This window comes from Camelus bactrianus, chromosome 9, assembly GCF_048773025.1.
Source record: "Camelus bactrianus isolate YW-2024 breed Bactrian camel chromosome 9, ASM4877302v1, whole genome shotgun sequence".
Classification (NCBI taxonomy): Eukaryota; Metazoa; Chordata; class Mammalia; order Artiodactyla; family Camelidae; genus Camelus; species Camelus bactrianus.
In genome coordinates, this window is record NC_133547.1 from 798992 (window position 1) to 817849 (window position 18858).

The 18858-nt window shown below is 43.7% G+C and overlaps 2 protein-coding genes across 2 annotated transcripts in view; both read right to left on the bottom strand.

Moving 5' to 3' along the window:
* The window catches only part of LOC105074435 (uncharacterized), a 93847-nt gene extending 75134 nt beyond the window's left edge, over positions 1 to 18713 (bottom strand). The window contains exon 1 of the mRNA XM_074370919.1: positions 5163 to 18713. Coding sequence (XP_074227020.1) covers positions 5163 to 5306 — 144 coding nt within the window. The 5' untranslated portion in view covers positions 5307 to 18713. The remainder of the gene's footprint in view (positions 1 to 5162) is intronic.
* On the bottom strand, positions 414 to 5274 carry LOC105074428 (zinc finger and SCAN domain-containing protein 4). The gene is made up of 4 exons (XM_010961996.3): positions 5163 to 5274; positions 1687 to 2189; positions 1386 to 1560; positions 414 to 1298 (listed from the first exon to the last, which is right to left on the bottom strand). The coding sequence occupies exons 2-4, from the start codon at positions 2080 to 2082 to the stop codon at positions 544 to 546; spliced, it is 1326 nt and encodes a 441-aa protein (XP_010960298.1). The 5' UTR covers positions 2083 to 2189; positions 5163 to 5274; the 3' UTR covers positions 414 to 543.
* Positions 18714 to 18858: the final 145 nt, after the last annotated feature.

Below are 18858 nucleotides of genomic sequence, written 5' to 3' on the forward strand. Positions count from 1 at the left end.
TAAAGGTACAATGTGACCTTAATTCACATTAAAAATATGTACGATATATACCATTTTTCCCAAGTGAAAACAGTTTTATTAACTCCTCTCTTCTCCTCTTAAGGCCTATTTCTGATTTCCATCTCTCCACCCCACCTTTTCAAGCACCTGTGGCTGCACTAGATCTACAGGGCATGGACAGAGGATGGGCAGCAGACAAGGGAAGACTGACTGGGCCACGGAGCGCGTGTGCATGTCCTGGGGCTGGAACTCATTGTCTTCCCACATGGGGCACATGCTTACATTTTAAAGAATAATCACCAACGTTACACATTCATTCATTTATTCAACAGCTATCTATTGGTTATTTGAAGTGAGTCAGCCACTTTTCTAGGCTCCTGAGATACTTCAATAAACAAAACTGAGAAATTCCCTGTGGTCCTTAAATTTACGTTTTATTGGGGTGAAGCAATAAATGGAAAGTACAATCAGGAAATTATAAAGTATATTCTAAATAGAGAAGAACTCTGGAAATAAACATCCTAGCATACAGATTTATAGACATTACATTAGGGCCGTGGCCAAGGAAGCTTGTGGCATGGAGGGGACACTCCTGAGGGCAACCTTCCGGTGCGTCCTCAGGTGGCGGTGGTAGGTGGATGACTGGCGGTAGCTTCTCCGGCAAAGGGGACACGCATAGGGCTTCTCCCCCGTGTGGATTCTCTCATGAGCCCGCAGGTTGGTTTTGTGGCTGAAGGCCGCTTTGCACGTGCTGCATAGGAAAGGCTTCTCTCCGGTGTGGGTCTTCTGATGCACACGCAGGTCTGATGCCTGGAAGAAGCCTTTGTTGCACTCGGCACAAACAAATGTCCTCTCATTCCGGTGTCTCCTCTGATGAACTTTTAACCGAGAGAAGTACCTAAAGACCTTGGGACAGTCCTCACATTTGTATGCTTTTTGGACTCCGTGGAATCCTTTTCGTTGTTCCTCGCAAGCAGACTTTCCCTCAGTGCTCCGATGGGCAGGAACAGGCTCCAGGGTGACCTGGTCTGGCCCAGAGAGAAAGCCTGGTTCCTCCAGAAGGACATCTTCATAAGAGGGTCCTTTCAGGGACCCTTCCTGGGACCTGGAGGTGCCTGGACCTGCTCTTCTGGAGCAGAGTGGATTCTCCAGAGAAACACCCCCTTCTTCCAGCCGAGGACAGTTCTCTTCTTGGACAATGAGTAGGAAAGGTGTCTGATCACTTTGACTAGTAATACTGTCATTTGCTTGACAGGTTTTCGAAGAAACGTTGCCACCATTTTCTTTATCTTCATTTCCTGGTGGGGGGTGTGGAGAGAAAGTGACTCAGTGCAGCTGTACCCGAGGCCAAGTCCACACAGAGCACCCCTGCTACCCGGACTTACCCTTCTCTCTCTGCCCTGTTTCCACGGAAGTACCTTGGGGAGTCCAGAAAGGTGTCCCCACATTCTCTCCCACTGGGGTTCCTGTCAACAAGTGTTTTGTGAAGTGAACGATGACTTCCCTTAAGGGCATATTTTCAGAAAAGAGGGCTTCCTGTCCCTGCATGTGGACATGGACCTGTAAACAAAGCTTGATTACTATCTGTAATAACTCTTCTTCCTCTACTTCTAGGTAACTCCAACAGACTGCATATTCCTTGCACCCCTCCGCCCCCAATCCCAGCGGCCAGAACCCTCTACTTACTAAGCCAGGTGGCTTCATGCCATCGTCAGTCACATCTTCCATGAATTTCTGCAGGTTTCTGCCACTTGCATTCCATTTCTCTTGTAAAACAGACCTGTCACTGCAGTGGCCACTGATCAGAAACTGTCCCAGGACCAACTGAGAAATAATTTCATTTTTGCTGTGTTTTTCTGGCTGCAGCCATGAGTGAAATAATTTATAGAGTCTTTGCAGCTCCTGCCTTGCACATGAGTTATTGCTGTTTTGAAATAAGCTGAGCTGAGTGCCTGGGAATTCAGAGTTCTCCTCTCCCTCATGGATGGCAGATCCTTGACTGGGTTTAAGGTCTAAATTTCCTGACCCACGATCATTCCCAGATGGTTCACCTTGAAAGGAGATTCTAGGCTGTGAAGCCATTCTTAACAAGAAGTCTCAGAAAGACACAACTTCAGGGATTCAATCTCTACTAACTTGTTTCTCAGGGGATCTGTTTCAAGAACTGGTGGAGGTTTAAAGACTGTAAGCTTGAAATAAGAGAATTAATTACAGCATTGGTATTATTGAAAACAAAATCCAGGTTCAGTTGAGTTCATGATTGATTTCTACTAGACATTTAGTGAATAAATGAAGAAAAGCGCAACCTCATTAATCATTCCAGAAATGCAAAATAAAACTATAATAACATGCTGCAAAATATCTACCAGTATGTCTAAAATCAAATAGAGTTGGCATTGGCATGGACTGGAGCACCTGGAACTCTCAATCACTGCTCCTGAGTACTCAATTTGGAAATATTTTGACTGGTATCTACTAAATTCATATTTATGCATTCCTTGTGAATCATCAAGTTTACTCCTTGGCATATACTCAACAGAAAAATATACTCATGTGCATCAAAGACATATACAAGAATGTTTATATCAATGTAATTCATAATATTCCCACTCTGTAAACAATCCACGTGTCCAACATTCAATGGGGACAGATTATATTCAATTGATGTAGAGGCACATTTGACAGCAGAGAATGAATGAACTTCCTCATGCAACAGCATGGGATAACCACAAAACACAGTGCGAAATGGAATAATCCAGGCACCGAGTGATACACTCCACTTATTCCCACTTACGTTCTTCGGAAAGTGTACAAATTATCAACATTATTTAGGATGTTGGTTACAATTTTGGAGATAAGAGTAGATACTGGGATAGGTACATATGGAGAGCCCATCCCTGCTTGCCTGGGACCAAAGAGTGCCTGGGAAACTGTACATTCAGTTTTGGCTGGACCTCTTGATCTTGGAGGTAGTTACACAGGATTGTTTCTCTATAAAAATCCACTAAGCCATATGCTTTCACTTTTTCATTTTTCTGTATGTAAATTATACTTCAATAAAAAATGTTCCATTTTAAAGAGTCAATGGGGTCTTAAATGGTAATTGGACATGATGTAACTGAATGAAGGCAATGATCTAAGACAAGGATGTTCCTTCAGTCATTGTAAGAAGGCAAAATATTATTTTAAAAGTTGATGATACAGTGAATGAAATAGGACAGGCTGAAATCCACACGCATGATCCCATCCTGGGTTGGAAACCCCTGCATCAGACACAAACATCTGCAGAACCACCCCAGCTACAGCATGTCAGCCCAACAATACGTTCCCTTTACCTTCACCTCTACTGTCTTTCTTTTTACATAAACAATTACACTTCCTTATGAAAAGCAGTCGTCCTTGCTTCACTGCTTTTTATCAAAGTTATAATTTTATATTGACCTGTTTCTTCTATCTGTCCTTTTCCGCTGGAATGTAGGATTCAGGGGTGAAACTGAGTTTGCATTACTCAATATCGATTTCTGACTGCAAATCACATTATCTGGGCAGCCACAGGCACACCCCTCGGATGTCAAATAGATAAAAGGTTTAATCCTCTTTCTGTATCATTGCTCTGTTTTTGTGTTCTTTTCTTTTTTTATATATAGGTAACATTTCAAAGATTTGCATTTTTTTTAAAGAGCAAATGCCATGCCACAGAATCAGAAAATGTGGGTGTCTGTTGGGATTGATTTGTGGGCACTCAAATACCTAATTAGTTTCTGTTAGTTGATTCATTCACTTCATGCTTTGTGCCAACCTCCCCAGTGATGTGATCAGACGGGTCACCTTGATCTCATCAACCAAGGAGGCAAAGATGATCCTACCAAAAACGGTTTAGGAGAAAACTGAACACATGGTTGCCTCACCCACTTACCACACTTATCCCGTCAACCTTTCTAAAATGCTAATCTGCTCAGGTCACGCTCCACTGTCCCACTGCATTCCTGCCAGGGCTCTCTCCAGCTCTCAGGGGGAAACACCAGGCCCCTTCCGGTCTCCACAGGCTTTGCCTGGGCCTGTTCTCACCCCCACCCCGCCACCCCCCCAGAGCTGTTGCGGATGGTTATCTACAGCCAGGACAGTAGGCGGTCTCTCTCTCTCTCTCTTTTTTTCTTTCTGTAGAATTCACAACTCCTCTTTCATCTGGGCCTCCTCATGACTTTTCTTTCTGTACCCCTGGCACACACAGACCGCATGGTCACACATACAGATGTGCAGTTTCACACAGACAAAACTGAGAAGCACGATTATGGCTAAGGCCTTGGAATTTGAAATCACCGTATTAAAAATTTTCACAAGAAAAAGAAATGTAATTATCCATGCCAATGGATTTTTTTTGGCGGGGGGTGGGGAGGGGTGGGGATTTACTTATTTATTTATTTAATAGAGGTACTGGGGACTGAACCCAGGACACTCTACCACTGAGCTATACCCACCCCCTCCCATGGATCTTAACTAGACTTATTGTGGTGATCATTTCACAATACATGGAAATATTGAATCATTGTGTCCTACATCTGAAATGAGTACAATGTTATATGTCAATTACATCTCAATAAAAAAAACCAGACACAATCCTCCCACCAACCCACTGCCCACGTTCTTAATCTGGAGCCTGGCATTTACAAGCTCTGTGACCCCAGACACATTACCCAGGAGGCCTACATCTTTGTCATGGGGGCTGTGATTGCCAAGGACACCCAGCTCAGAACTGCCATGGAAGCTAAAAAGTTAATGTATGTGAAGCACACGGAGCATTCGCTGGCACACGGTAAGCACTCAGTAAAAGTCTGCTAACTCACTGACATGCACTCTTTAAATTTCAACCTCATTTGGCCACGGACCTATACTTTCACAAGCTGCAGTAAAAATGAATTACTAAAACATAAAATTAACAAGACCACAAAGCCATACAAACAGACTGTCCTGGGAGACATCTCCTTCAGTCAGGCCAGGTTTTGTACAGCCGGAGCGGCTGTCACAATAGACCATCCCCCACGCCCAAGAGACAGCATATCTGTGACCCTAGGAATTCTCTCCCCGTAGCTATGCCCACATACACGTGCATGCACACTCACATACATGAAACTGGACATGGTGCTTTTGTTCAGGAAACTCACCTCCTTGAGAAGACTGAACTTCAAACTGGGTAGTCCTGGGCTGAAGGCTGAGCTGCTGGGCGACTGGCTTCCCACACTGGGTTCATCTGATGTGCCTTCCCCAGACTCCTCCCTTTTTAAAAAAAGCCTGGGACAGTGATGCATTTAAAGACCTGATTGGATAAAACCTGCCTGTTGATGGGATGGATCCCTGTTGGAATCTTCCTCCAGCTTCAGCTCCCCATAACCAAACACACTCACGTTTCTGCAGTGAAATGTAACAACACTTACAAGCAGGGATATGAAGTTTAGTCTCACATATGTTCTGGTCTAATTTTCTCCTAAGTGACTCTTAAACAGACTTGCTAACACTTTACAATTTTCCAAGATTTGTGGATTATGAGTGAAGCAGAGAACAAAACTAGTGTTCTCTCCTCCTGTGCCAGTCTGGGGTTGATGAGTCAGAGGGTGCCCCGGGACCCCAAAGGAAGGGTTCCTAGTCCAACAAATCACAGGGGCTGAAACTAAGATCATTTCATGGGAAGGGAAAAAGCAGTGCTTATTTTATGTCAAGAAAGTGTATGACGTTTGATGGACTTATGGGGACTGAGGAAGAGGAGGGGGTTAAAATGGTCGGAGCCTCCTGGTTTGAAGGTCTGGCTGGGAGTCGAGGGTCCTGTACACACCAGAGGGAAAGCAGGAGGAATAGGTTTCAGGAAAACTCAACACTTCTGTTTCTTGACTCATAGTGGAGTGAGTGTCCACCCAGAAGACGAGAGAAGAGTTAGGGAAGCAGATGGAGTTGTTGTTTGAGTTTTTTTGAGAGAAGGGGCTTTTGCAGCCGTCCTGACACTAACTGCCATCTACTTTCAAGTTATATCCAGAATCAAACCACTTTTCACCCCTCCACTGCCCAGGCACCATCATCCCTCCCCTGGATTAATGAGGTCAGCTCTTACCTGGCCTCCCCTCCTCCCACACACACGTCTCTTTCTCAAAGCAGCTGTCACAGGGACCCTGTTGTAACTGAGTCTGGACAGGTCTCTCTTCACTGGAAACCCCCCAGTGGCTGCGAGTCACTTAGAGCAAAGCTCAGACTGCCTCTGTAAAGAGAATCCCTGCTCCCCATGGACTCACAATTTCACAAAATGCAATAAATGTGAATTAGCAGAAATGTGAAACTGACAAGAAAACCAAGCCATACAAAGTGCAAGGTCTTTTTTGCCATCGGACTCAATGTACGTAAAATGTCCACCACTTGCCCTTAGAATTTATACGTTTACTCTGTTTTGTTCTTACCTCCCTCCAGATGGGAGAAGGTGTGGAGAATGGTGGTGTCCTCTGCCCACACCGCGAACATCATGGACACACTGCGTCCTGACAGTGACCAGGAGGCCCTGCTGACCTGGCTCTGGGGTCCTAACCACCTCAGCTCCTCCTCCTGCCCCTTTGCTTGCGCTGCTCCACCCTCGCTGGCCCGGGCTGGCCCAGAACCTAGCAGCTGCACCCCTACCCTGGGCCTTTCTCCCCCTTCCCTCCCTGGGAGAAGAACAAACCTCAGCTCTCCATGAATTCATTCCAGCTCTTTATCCAAACAACTCCTGATCACTTTCTAAAGCTCAGCACCTCCCCACCCCGGCCCCGATCAATCTGTCTCTACCCTCTCAGCTGCATTTTCCCCATTGTACTGATCTCCATCAGACAAAATCTCTCTTCTCCTTGCTTGTCTTGTTTATTGTCTGTCAGCCTCCATAGACAGGAATTTTTTTTCTACTGTGTTCAGCACAGTATTCCCAGTGGTTTACACACAGCTCAGCACTCAGCAGGTCCTACTATGTGTCAATTTGAAATGAATATTCCAGGTATGAGAGAGTATGGACTAATCTAATGTGGCAGCTGCTGGGAAGGCAGAAGGATTTATAGAATGGAAACCTCAACCCAGCCTCGGGTGAGTTAGACAGAGAAAGAGTATCATATAGTATGATTTATATATGGAATCTAAAAAAAAAAATACAAATTTTATTTACAAACCAGAAATAGACTCATGGACATAGAAAACAAAGTATGGTTACCAGGGTGGAAAGACAGGGGAGGGATATATTAGGAGTTTGAGATTAACAAATACACACTACTATATATAAAAGAGATAAACAACAGGGACCTACTGTCTATATAGCACAATTTCTTGTAATGAGCTGTAATGGAAAAGAGTCTGAAAAAAAATATGTATGCATATGTATAATTAAATCACCTTGCTGTACACCTGAAACTAACATTGTAAAATGACTACACTTAAATAAAAAAAAATAAGAATTAAAAAAATAAAGATAGTTTCAGGGTCCAGGAGAGATGGCAATCTTGCAAAGGCTGCTGATTATATCCCCAAATTGCAGTAGAGAAATTAGAAGTTAGAGAGAAACACAGATGATGGCAATTCACAGAGTCCGGTTCCAAAACATGAGGGGAATCAAGGTCACTGCAGACCTGCCTGGATGAAGGTCCAAAGCTGTGGTAAGGAAGAGTTAAAGAAAAGCGGTTTCAGTTACCACCGACATGGCCTCGGGACAGCCACCACCTTCCTGTACCACCTTCAGACTGTGGTGCTGGAAGAGACAGTGATATCTGGGCAACAGGGTTTGAGGCGAGGTCAGGCAGATCCACTGCCCCTGGGCTGTCAGGCCATCCCCTCTCACCCCACAGACCTTTGTGATGGATGACAGCTTAGCAGATGCCTCCACACTGGCCAAGTTAAGATGAAAATAGATAAGCCTGGTCTCCTAGTGGGGTGGAGCTGGGCTCCCTTCCTGGTCCCCATCTCCTCATTTCACACTCTTGCATCTGCCAGGGCACCTGGCCTGACCCTGACCTTTCCTCCACACACATACAGAGCAACTCATACAACCAGGGCAAAGGAATTAGGTATGAAAGAAGAAGGGCAGTCTCAGAACAGCATGGTCAGCCTCACACACTATATGGAATAAAGAACTGGAAAAAAAGTACAAAGAAATTAAAATAAGAGGGTGATATAATCCAGGAGATGAGGAAAGACAAAGGCCATAGGAGCAAGAAGATATGCTTAAAAAATCTGGGAAAATGCTTGTTACAGAAAATGTTTATAAAGAAAGGACTGGGATGGGGGAAGGGTCTAGCATTCACAAGGTCCTAGGTTCAATCCCCAGTACCTCCAGTAAAAATAAATAAATAAACCTAATTACCTACCCCCCCCCAATGCCAAGAAAAGGGAAAGGACTAGATAGAATAAATAGGAGGATGGGGGTATTTAAAGACTGAACTAGTCCGATGGTCAGACTGAAGATGACATCTCAACAACAAAAGGTCGGAGAATGAAATAGAAAGCATGAAAAAGCAAAGGTTGTGACCTGCCTGTGGGAAGGGATTTTCTCTGCTTTATGCCTCTGAAACAGAGGTGAATACCCATTGCTATTAAATGCTAGTTGTAGAAAAACATAAAGAAAATGGGGAGGGGGAGGGTAACAGCTCAGTGGTACAGCACATGCTTAGCATGCATGAGGTCCTGGGTTCCATCCCCTGTACCTCTGTTAAAAAATAAATAAATAAAAACCTAATTACTGCCCCCCAAACCAACTAACTAAATGAATAAGTAATAAATTTTAAAAAGAAAATGGAAGTAGAGGCACCAAGATCTGGATCCAAGTAGTGTCTGAAAGAGGGGAAAAATATGTGATGACCTGGCAGCAGACATGGAGGGGGTGTGGGGGCTACTCAGTAGCCTAAGTCAGGTGTGGACCTGAGATCCTTAAGCTGCTGGACTCTGAAGCATGTGGGAGAGGTGGCAGGAGTTCAGGGATGAGGCAGGATGACGCGTGTGGGTGAGTCAGGGGACAAGAATACAGAGGCACAGGTGACTTTTGTCTGGGGCACCAAGATGTTGCCTGAGGGCATCTGTGTAGAGGCTGGTGGGCATGGCAGAGAAATGAATGCAGGAAGGCAAGAGTCCTAACCAGGAAATGGTGAGGGGGTGGGATGGGGTCTGAGACAGCACAGAGGGAAAGGGAGAATGATATTTGGGTGGAAGAGCCCCCACTCCCACCCCATGTGAATTGGAAGGCTCTCTCCTGCCTCCCAGTGGCCCTCAATCTAGCCATTTAGTACAGCTCAGAGATTACCTACTCAGGTAGTTGGATTTTTTATTTATTATTTCTTAATGGATGTACTGGGGATTGAACCCAGGACCTCGTGCATGCTAAGGAAGTGCTTTACCACTGAGCTATACCCTCCCCAACTTTTTTTTGCTGGGGGGGGGTAATTAGATCTATTTATTTACTTGTTATTAGGGTTTCTTTTTTTTTTTTTTGGAGTTTTTAATCAAGAGAATTTGATAAGAGATCGGATAAGAAATTGAGGCAAGGCTTTACTGGGACTTGTGCTGTGGCACAAGGGAGTGAGAACAAGCAACAGATGCCCTTGCTCCTTCCCTGGTAGGGGGTGGGGGGTAGGGGCAGATCAGTGGGTCCGGTCGGAGGGGTGGCTTAGGTGGTCTGCTCACCCCCTTGGGGGTGCTGTTTGCAGGGATCATGCTGCAAGTACCCTGCTCTTGCTCCTGGAACCTCAAAAGTGGCAGTTGGGTTTTGGCCGTTTTTGTACTTCATTCTTTATAATTTGCCCCGGCTGCACGTGCAGGCAGCTATTTTCAGCCTGTTATGGTTTCTTTGTGTTTTGCTGCTGGAGCAGCCACTTGCCCAGGTGCAAGCACTGCAGCACGGGGTCCTGGGTCCCAGCCTTTCTCAAGATGAGGAGCACATCTTCAGTTCTATCGCCTGGGGTGGCCCATCCGAACTGGGCACCCAGGACTATATCCCGGGCTTCCTTCCGTTTTCCTGCTAGATGCTGGCATCCAATCTCAGTAGGAGGGCTTTTGGTCTTTCTAAGGCAGTTGTTGATAAAGATGATGCACACATCCATACTCACTGTAATGCTTTGAAATTGATGGGTTCTTTTCCCCCTTGTGTCAGTAATCTATTCTTTCATATTGATGGGGAGTCTTCCATTTATAAATATAACATAATTTCTTACCATTCATTGTGGCTGGATGTTTGTTTTTGTTATCCAGTTTTTGGCTTTGAAGAATAAACCTGCTGGGAACCTGCACATATGTTCAAGTATTTCTGTGGACACAGGCTTCCTTTTCTCTTTCTAAAAATTTTTACTTTTTTCCATTTCTCTTGTGGTTATACTTAGGAATCACATTATGTCACATGGTGAGTGGATGACTAACTTCATTTACTGCCGGTGTCTTCTACATTTATTTTTATTATTTTGCACTCCAACCAGCCATGTATGAGTTCCAGGTTTCCTCACACCTTCAACAGCTAGGAATTGGTCGGTCTTTTAATGTTACCCATCAAAATGAGTGTGCAGTGGGATCTCACTATGGTTCTTGTTTGTATTTCCTTAAATATTAATAGTGGTGAACTTACTGTGCTTATTTACGATTCATATACCATCTTTAGTGAAATACGTGTTCAAATGATTTGCCTATTTTTTAGTAGTGTTGTTTATCTTGTTACATATTCTGGATATCTGCTGTGTATCAGGTATAGGTTTTGTAAATATTTTCTCTTAGGCTGTAGACAGATTTTTTTTTCTTAACAGTGTCTTTTTTTTTTAATGAAGTATAGTCAGTTTACAGTGTGTTCATTTCTGGTGTACAGCATAGTGATTCAGTTATACATATACATATATACTCCTTGTCATATTCTTTTTCATAAGATATTGAATATAGTTCCCTGTGCTATACAGGGCCATACTGTTTATCTACTTTGTATATAGTCAGTAGTATTGGCAAATCCTGAACTCCCAATTTACCCCTACACACTCCCTTTTCCCCCCCAGTAACCATACGTTTCTTTTCTATGTTTGTGAGTCTTAATATCTTTTGAACTGTAAGAAATTTTAATTTTATTAAAGTCTAGTTTATCATACTTTTCTTTTATGGTTTGTTTTTTTTCCTGTGTAAGAAATCTTGGCCTAAAGCATGTTATATTTGTTATATTTATGACATGCTATAAATGTCCTATGTTATATTCCTATGTTATATTTAAGATATATTTAATAAAATATATGTATTTTTAATCTTATATTAAGATCTATGATCCATTTTGAGTTCACTCGGGAATATTTTAAAAATTTATTTTTGGTTGGGAGGTAATTAAGTTTAAAAAAAATTTTTTTTGCAAGGGGAGGTAATTAGGTTTACTTATTTATTTAGTTTTTTGATTGAGGTACTGGGGATCGCACCCAGGACCTCATGCCTGCTAAGTACACGCTGTACCACTGAGCTATGCTCCCCTGCCTCACTTGTGAATATTTTGAGGGATGGATTAAGGTTCCTTTTTATTTTTATGCATGAGAATATAACAGTTTTTCAGAATAATTTGTTGAAAATGTTATTCTTTCACTTTTGAATTACTTTGGCAACTTTATTGAAAATAAATTAATGATACGCATGTAGCTGTACTGTAACAGGGAAGAACAAATCTGACTCCAAATAATTAGGCTTATTTATTTATTTAAGGGAGGTACTAGGGATTGAGCCCATGACCTCGTGCATGCTAAATGTGTGCTTTACCACTGAAATATATCCTCCCCTACTGCTAGTAGGAATTTTGGTCAGGATGTTGTAACGACCATCCTGCATGGATGGAGCTGGTATTTCAAAGGGAAAGGCAAGAGAACAGCTGAAGTTTAGGTTTGCACAGGTGGCCAGCCAAATAGATCAATAGAGTGTGGGTGTGCGACAATCAAACTTTAAGATCAGCTGAACTGGGCTGCAACGTGGCCAGGCAGCTGAAAGGGAGCCTTACAGCATATACAACTGTACAGAATTTTGCCTCTGAGATGGGAACAAAAGTATGGTGCCAAGGACTGGTCAGCTGTGGAAGTGGTGTTTAAGAGGCCATTTAAGTAAGGGTGTCAGTGTGGCAAAATAGAGCCGAGCAGCTACGGCATGGCCACGTGGGGTCTGAACACGGCCTGTGGTGTCCCAGGCCCAGGCTATTACTTATCCAAAGCAGGCACAGGCAAGCTATGAAAACTGGAAGGCCTAGCAATAGCACTGGTTCTGTGCGTGCTCTGACCCAAGTCGCCAAGGGCCCACTGACCCTGGGGGCCTGGTGTGGACCCGCGATGTCCCCATTTCAGGTATGCGTGGTGGTTGGGGGAGCCTGCACTCTTTACTGCAAGATCCTGAGAGGAGCCCAATTTTAATCTTCCTTGGCATCTCTGCTTATTCATACTGCTGTGGGTGTGGGTCCTGAAGCCATGGTCTCTACTTCCTAAGTGAGATTATCATGGGCACTAGAAATCAAATACCCATTATAGCCAGGAATATTTGGCAAATCTTAAGGCTCAGGCTGGGCAAATCAACATTATCAAGGTGCGACATAACTCAGGCAGATAGCCAGGGGGTATTCAAGAGTGCGAGGGCCATTACTAACAATTCAAGACTCGGCCTGGCTTCCACCCCATCAGGATGGGGATGAGACCAAAAAAGGTAAGTAAAAGGAGGAACAAGGAGGCATACTTAGTTCAAAATGATCTTTGTAAACCTGATACGTCACCGCACCGGGCAAGGAAAGGCTAAGTGCCTCCAGTGCAATCTGGTATGGAGTAGAGGGCCCTAGGCTGGGACTCTTGTAAAATGAGGTCCAGTGGGAGGAGGGAGACTGTTTATAAGATCAGGTGTTATTTTACATGCCTAGAAGGCTTGTTTAAGTCAGCTATTGTGGCATTCTGTAAGACCAGCGCCCGGGACTGATGGGGAAGCTGAAATGTCTATTGAATGCTCTGTTGCAGAGTGAGAGCTTTGTTCACTATGGATGATAGCTAGAACTCCGAAAGGAAGGAAGACTTTTTGTGAGGCCCTGTATGGTAGCTTCAACAGTGGCATATCAAGTGCAGTGGACAAATAAGAAGGCTGGTGGTAGCCACCACTGTCAAGTCATAACAAGTGGCACTGGCAGAGAGGCCAGCGGCCTGATGATGTTGATTTCCAGTGACGGTAGCAGCAAGACCCCCCAGGGACGGCATCCCTCTGACGTATTGCTGACGACAGGTGTTCACACAGAGGGCCTTGACTTGACACCACGTTGAGAGCAGCAGAGAAGTGGAAAAGCCCTTTGTGTTCCGCCCAAGCTTCAAGGACGGAGTTTCCTCTATGACTGTTTCCTGAGTGCAGTAGACTAAAGACATCTGACAAAGTTTTTCTAGTTTTTTTAATTTTTTCTGATCTATCACCCTAGGAACCAAACTCGGTCTCAGCTGTCTGAGCCTTGGTGTGGGCAAAGATGTACACGACCTTAATTTATATCTTTGGAGTAAAGTTCTTCACCAGAAGGGAGCAGTCTTGACTGAGACATTGTTGTTTCTGTTGGCTGCACTGAAGAACTAGAATTGGCAATGACACAGGAGCCCCTGAAGAACTGTAGCCGGGGTTGTTTGTTGGCCAGGGCGTCCTCTAGTAAGATGACTGCCTGGAGTTAGGCCTGTCTCCTGACCCTCAGGCCTGAGCTTTTCCAGGGAAGTCACGTTTAGAGAAAGAAAAGCTGCAGCCCTCCAGAGAGCTGCGTCACACATCCTGGTGGCACTACTGTCAATGATGTATGGCATCTCCCGCTGTTGTTTGCTTAGTTGACCCCGAGTGTACACCCAGGCAGTCAAGTGGCCAGGAGAGGTGTACCATCCTTCAGCACTGTGGCATCTGGCACGAGACCGAGGACGGTGGCGGCCACCTCCTCCTGCAGGCGGGATACACCCAGAGATCCAGGTTGGGCTCCGTCACGTATCAAGGCCTTGACAGTCATGCTGAGTTTATGGGGTGTTGCTCTCATGACCTAGGAAATACTGGGTTACTGGGCGCAGAGCATCACAAGTTCAGGTCCTGTGAGAGCTCTTCTTTTCAAGAGGACTCGGTGAGCTGCCAGCTGTTGTTACTTCAATGACACGTAATGTGAAGTTGAGACAGGCAGCACTCTGCATCAGAAACCCCTGGGAAACTCACTGTCATCACGGGCCCAGACTCTACAAAGCATAGGAGTTGGGTGCCAGAGCTTCCACCCACGTCTCCAGGAGGCACCAGAAGTGCCTGTTGTATGGCTGGCCATCTGAACTGACTCTAGGGCCTTCTGTTGTAAAGGCCCCAAAGTGGGCTGATTATTGGGTGAGCGCATAAATAAGCCTCAGTAGTAAATGAAGAATATGTTGCCTCTGGAAGCCAAGTAGGCTTGGCTTGCTTGAGATTGATGGAAGCTGACAAAATCAGTTGCCTTTTAACTACGTCAGCAATACAGCGGCCCTTAGGCACACTGGATGAAGCTAAGAATTCTGCTGGTGTGGCACGACGCTGAAGCCTGTGCTGGGCAACAGCCCACCTGCCCTGTCTATGCACGACCGTGACTGTATGTCCTGCATGAGTGTCTAGCAGGTCCCCTCAAGGGGTGTCATCAATGTTGCACCCTACTCGGGTGCCTGGGGACAGCTGGGTCCAATTAAGTTCTTGCCAGCTGAGGTTGTATGTGATGGCTGAACTTCCGAGGTACCCCGTGGACAACTGAGTAAAGATGTACAGTACTGAGTTCCTGTGTAGGTGGAGAGGCTGTTGAAACAGGCACTGAATAGAATACACATAACAGCAAAGTACCGGCCTGTGAAGACTGAACCGCCTCGTTCATTTGAATCATGTGAGGTATTGGGGTCTGAGAGATGGGACCAATGAAGCAGTAATCGACCATGAGATGCCATTCCTCCTAGGAACCTAACACCTACGGTGGTGTCTCACACCTAAACAAAACTGGTCATTTCTCACTTCAAGGTACTGAATCTGATTTGTAGGTTAAATATACTTTTCGATATGTCTTCCAACGTGATTTCTGGCCTTTCTATTTTCTCATTTAATTGATTAAATTGTATTATTTTACCTACTAACTCCGTTGTTCATGTAATTAAGTATGAGGCTAAATGTGACACAAGTGCTTTCCTTCCCAACCATATTGGTCTGAAAGTAAACGATGAGTTGACATTCCAGTGACCTTTGGATTCACCAACACACAGCAGCATCTCTCCTCACTCCCTCGATCCGACTTCCTGGCTGTTTCATTCCCATAGCGCTCTTTCGGCCCGTTAGATGCCTGAGTACAGCTGCATGATTGTAGCTCGTGAGACATGCCCTTCAAGACCCAGCTCCTGGGTCTGTGGCGGGTAACAGGCAGCTATTTTCTTCCCCAAACATAGTGCTAATTGGATTTATTATGGTATGTACCAAGTGTGACAACTGAAATGTGATAGAGATTTCCATAAACCCTAGTTTAAAAACATTACATAACTTTAGAAATTAGGGGCTAAAATCTGCTCCTCTGTTAAATATGGGTGATAATATTCAGACTGTCTAGAGCTAATAACACTTTAAATTATAACTATGCTCCTTCAGAAAGTTTTAAAGTTTATTGAAATTCCCCAATCACTTTACAGAATCCCAATTACTATGAATTATGTTAGATTGCTTATGGCTTTTGTCAGCAAGAACAAAGACACAAACTTCCAGAGGATTCATACTGAAAACAGTGTAGCTTTGACTTCAAAATAAAATGGCAAACTGCATCTCAACTTTTAATTTAATGTGCATTCTTTCTGACCCTTTGTGAGAAAAATATCTTGTTTGGTTTTTTTTTCCTTCAAGAATTGCCTGCACTTCAAATATTTTGCCTGCTCTGTTTTTGTTTCTTAAATTGAAATATTTAATTGAATAATTTACTGAATAAGTGCCATTAGATAGATTATCCTGTTTCCAATAAAAATTTTGGTTTCAGGGTGCATGTAAGAAAACATCAAAATGTACATTCCAAATATGGCAGTTTATAAGTTAAGTCAATTATACCTTCATTAAATATTCAAAACATCACTTTCTAATAATTTTACTATTTTTTATTATCATCTGTGTCCTACAGGTTATTGTAGCTACTGGAGAAGTATGGTGTAATGACGTATCTCTGGCAACTCTTCCCAACTCCAAGTTCAGTGATATCATGTGGGCAGTTTGAAATTGGCCACGGTGAGAGTACTTATATCAGGAAAATTAGAGAACACTACAAACCAGGACTTCACTGTATTAATGGAAGTCTACACTTAATGCAAATTAAATTTATGAGTATATGACATCTGTGCTAATTACACTGTATATAACACAAAAAAAATGAGGAACAAAAATGAGCTGATTACTTCTTAATGAAATGGGAAATAGCCACCACATAAAAAAATAGGCAAAAGATATGAAGACATTTTACCAAGAAAATATACAGATAGCAAACGCATGAAAAAAAATGCTCAATATCATGAATTCTTAAGGAAATGCAACTAAAAGTGTTTCCTTACTAAAAGGGTAAATTCAAAAGACTGATCATACCAAGTGTTAGCAGGTACGTGGAAGCATTTTACATACTCCCGGCAAGGTCTGTAAAAACAAATGTTGATTTTTAGGTCACAGTTTGGCAGTTCTGTAGGTTAAACACTCACCTATTCTATGACTCAGGCATTATTCTCCGAGTTACTAACACAAGTGAAATTACATATGTACACATAGAAATATACACAAATGTTCTAGCACCTTTATAGTAGCCAAAACTGGAAGTAACCCAAATTCTTATAACCAGAGAAATGGATAAATGAATGGTATAAGTATAGAAAAGATACTACTCAGCAATAAAAAGAATCGACTACTTATATAAGGATCATTGAAGAATCTCAAAATAATTATGAACCATAAGTGAAACCAGAAAAAAAAAACCGGAAGTAAATATTTCATGAAAAAAATCATATAAAATTCTAGAAAATACAAAATAATTCCCTATAAATGAAGGTAAATAATTGATGGCCTGTAAGCCTGGGGAGAGGAAGGGCCTGAGGTAAACTGCGAGGGCGAGACATGTCCATGATTGTGATTATGAGAAGGTTTTGTGGGTTTACATGGGTGTAAAATTTAAATTGTACACTTCTAATATACTGCACATCAACTCTACTGGAATAATAATCTACAAAATAGTCTGAAAGAAAAATTTAGATCTCCCACTCTTCAGAAAATCAGGTCTGGCAATCCTTTACTGCCTCTTTTCTTTTTTTAAAAAATTGAACTATAGTTGATTTACAATGCTGCATTAGTTTCTGGTGTACAGCAGAGTAATTCAAATATTTGTGTGTGTGTGTGTGTGTGTGTATTCTTTCTTTTTTTTCTTGCTTCTCTTTTCTAATGACCTTGGAGAAGCACCCTTGCCTTAGTGGTAGCAAATACTGATGAGGAATGGATCCCTTCCCCCTGAGTTAGCAGGAATGCTGGCTGGTGACAAAGCCACAATGTGAACAAAGGCATCTCCTTTCTCTCTATGCTAGTTTCTCTGCCTGCTTAGCAATGGCCTTTCCTGAACATTCCAGAGAGACTACAGGAATCCACAAAAGCAATAGCGTATTTTCTCTGACAATGACCTCAGCCACAAAAGACACACATGCCTGGAGGTCCTGAGGATTTCTGTGCATCTGTGCACACTGATACTGCACAGTCACACTCACTGGAGCATCTGTGGATGCAGTGTGAGCAGGGGCACCCCACCTACTTCCCCGCCATCTCCTCTGCTCCAGTGGCACTTTACCAGCATGCTCCCCCTTGGCCCTTCAGTCTTTCAGTGGCACTATCTAGTGAATTCTGGGGACTGGGGATCAGGGCATGTGGTTCTTTTGCAGGGCAACTGCTGAGCATTACGTGATACTCACCGTGACCAAGAAAAACAATCCATTTTGTTCCCAGAAGCACGGGAGGGTGTCACAACTTCCTGGCTCCTCAGGGTGTTCACTGAGCTCACAAAGAACCCTGACACCAAGTCCACAAATGAGGACCACAAAACTCGGCAGTCCTTCCTAGGAGACCCTGGGCAACAATGTACTCGGGGCTAAAGCCAGAAAGAGACCTACATTCTTCAATCACCCTGACGTGTCTGAGGCACACCACACAGGACCCCGTGAAAGCTGTGCAGTCCCTAATGCTGGTAGAGCCCAGCTGTTTTCAGCTCACCACCCAGGAACAGAACCTGAAGGTCAGAGGTGGCTTAAACATTAGTGCCTTTATTATTACAAAATGCAAACAAACATGAGGCATGCAGTTGGTGACCTGGAGGCTGGGAAAATTCAAGATAAGTGTCCCCAGAAACTGACATATCCTTGAAAATGCAGTCCTTCCTGGAAAATCACCAACAGAATTCAGATCAGGTCCACTGGACCTAAAATGAGCCAGTCCATGCCCTAACCTGGAAATGAGACAGGAATGAGGACCCCACACGGCCTGAGACCACTCTTATTTCCCCCTGCAAACGGGGATGGGACAGAAGTCAGCACCCTGAGAATGTTGGGACCTAACTTTTGCACACTGTGTGGACCTGCCAGGTGATAGAGGTGAAATGAATCCTGCCAAAGAACTGGCAGTGACATAAATCTGTCAAGGGTTCTGGGCAGGTAAGAAGGTGTAACACAACTCCTGAAAGATTCTCACATACCTGGACCTTAAGGTGAATCTTCCCACGGTGGATTTTCAGAAGTATGGGCTTTACTTCAGGTAGATGGCTCTCACTCCAACTTCTCTTCACCAGTGCAAATACACTAGCAGGAAACTGTAGATGCCAGCATATCTAGGTTTTCCACT

Bases quoted from the DNA above. Each gene is read 5' to 3' on its own strand.
- LOC105074428 (XM_010961996.3), bottom strand. From the start codon at position 2,082: ATGGCTTCACAGCCTAGAATCTCCTTTCAAGGTGAACCATCTGGGAAT. The intron at 1,561-1,686 runs GTAAGTAGAGGG...CTTTGTTTACAG, and splicing joins GCATGAAGCCACCTGGCTTA to GTCCATGTCCACATGCAGGG. The intron at 1,299-1,385 runs GTAAGTCCGGGT...ACCCCCCACCAG, and splicing joins AACAGGGCAGAGAGAGAAGG to GAAATGAAGATAAAGAAAAT.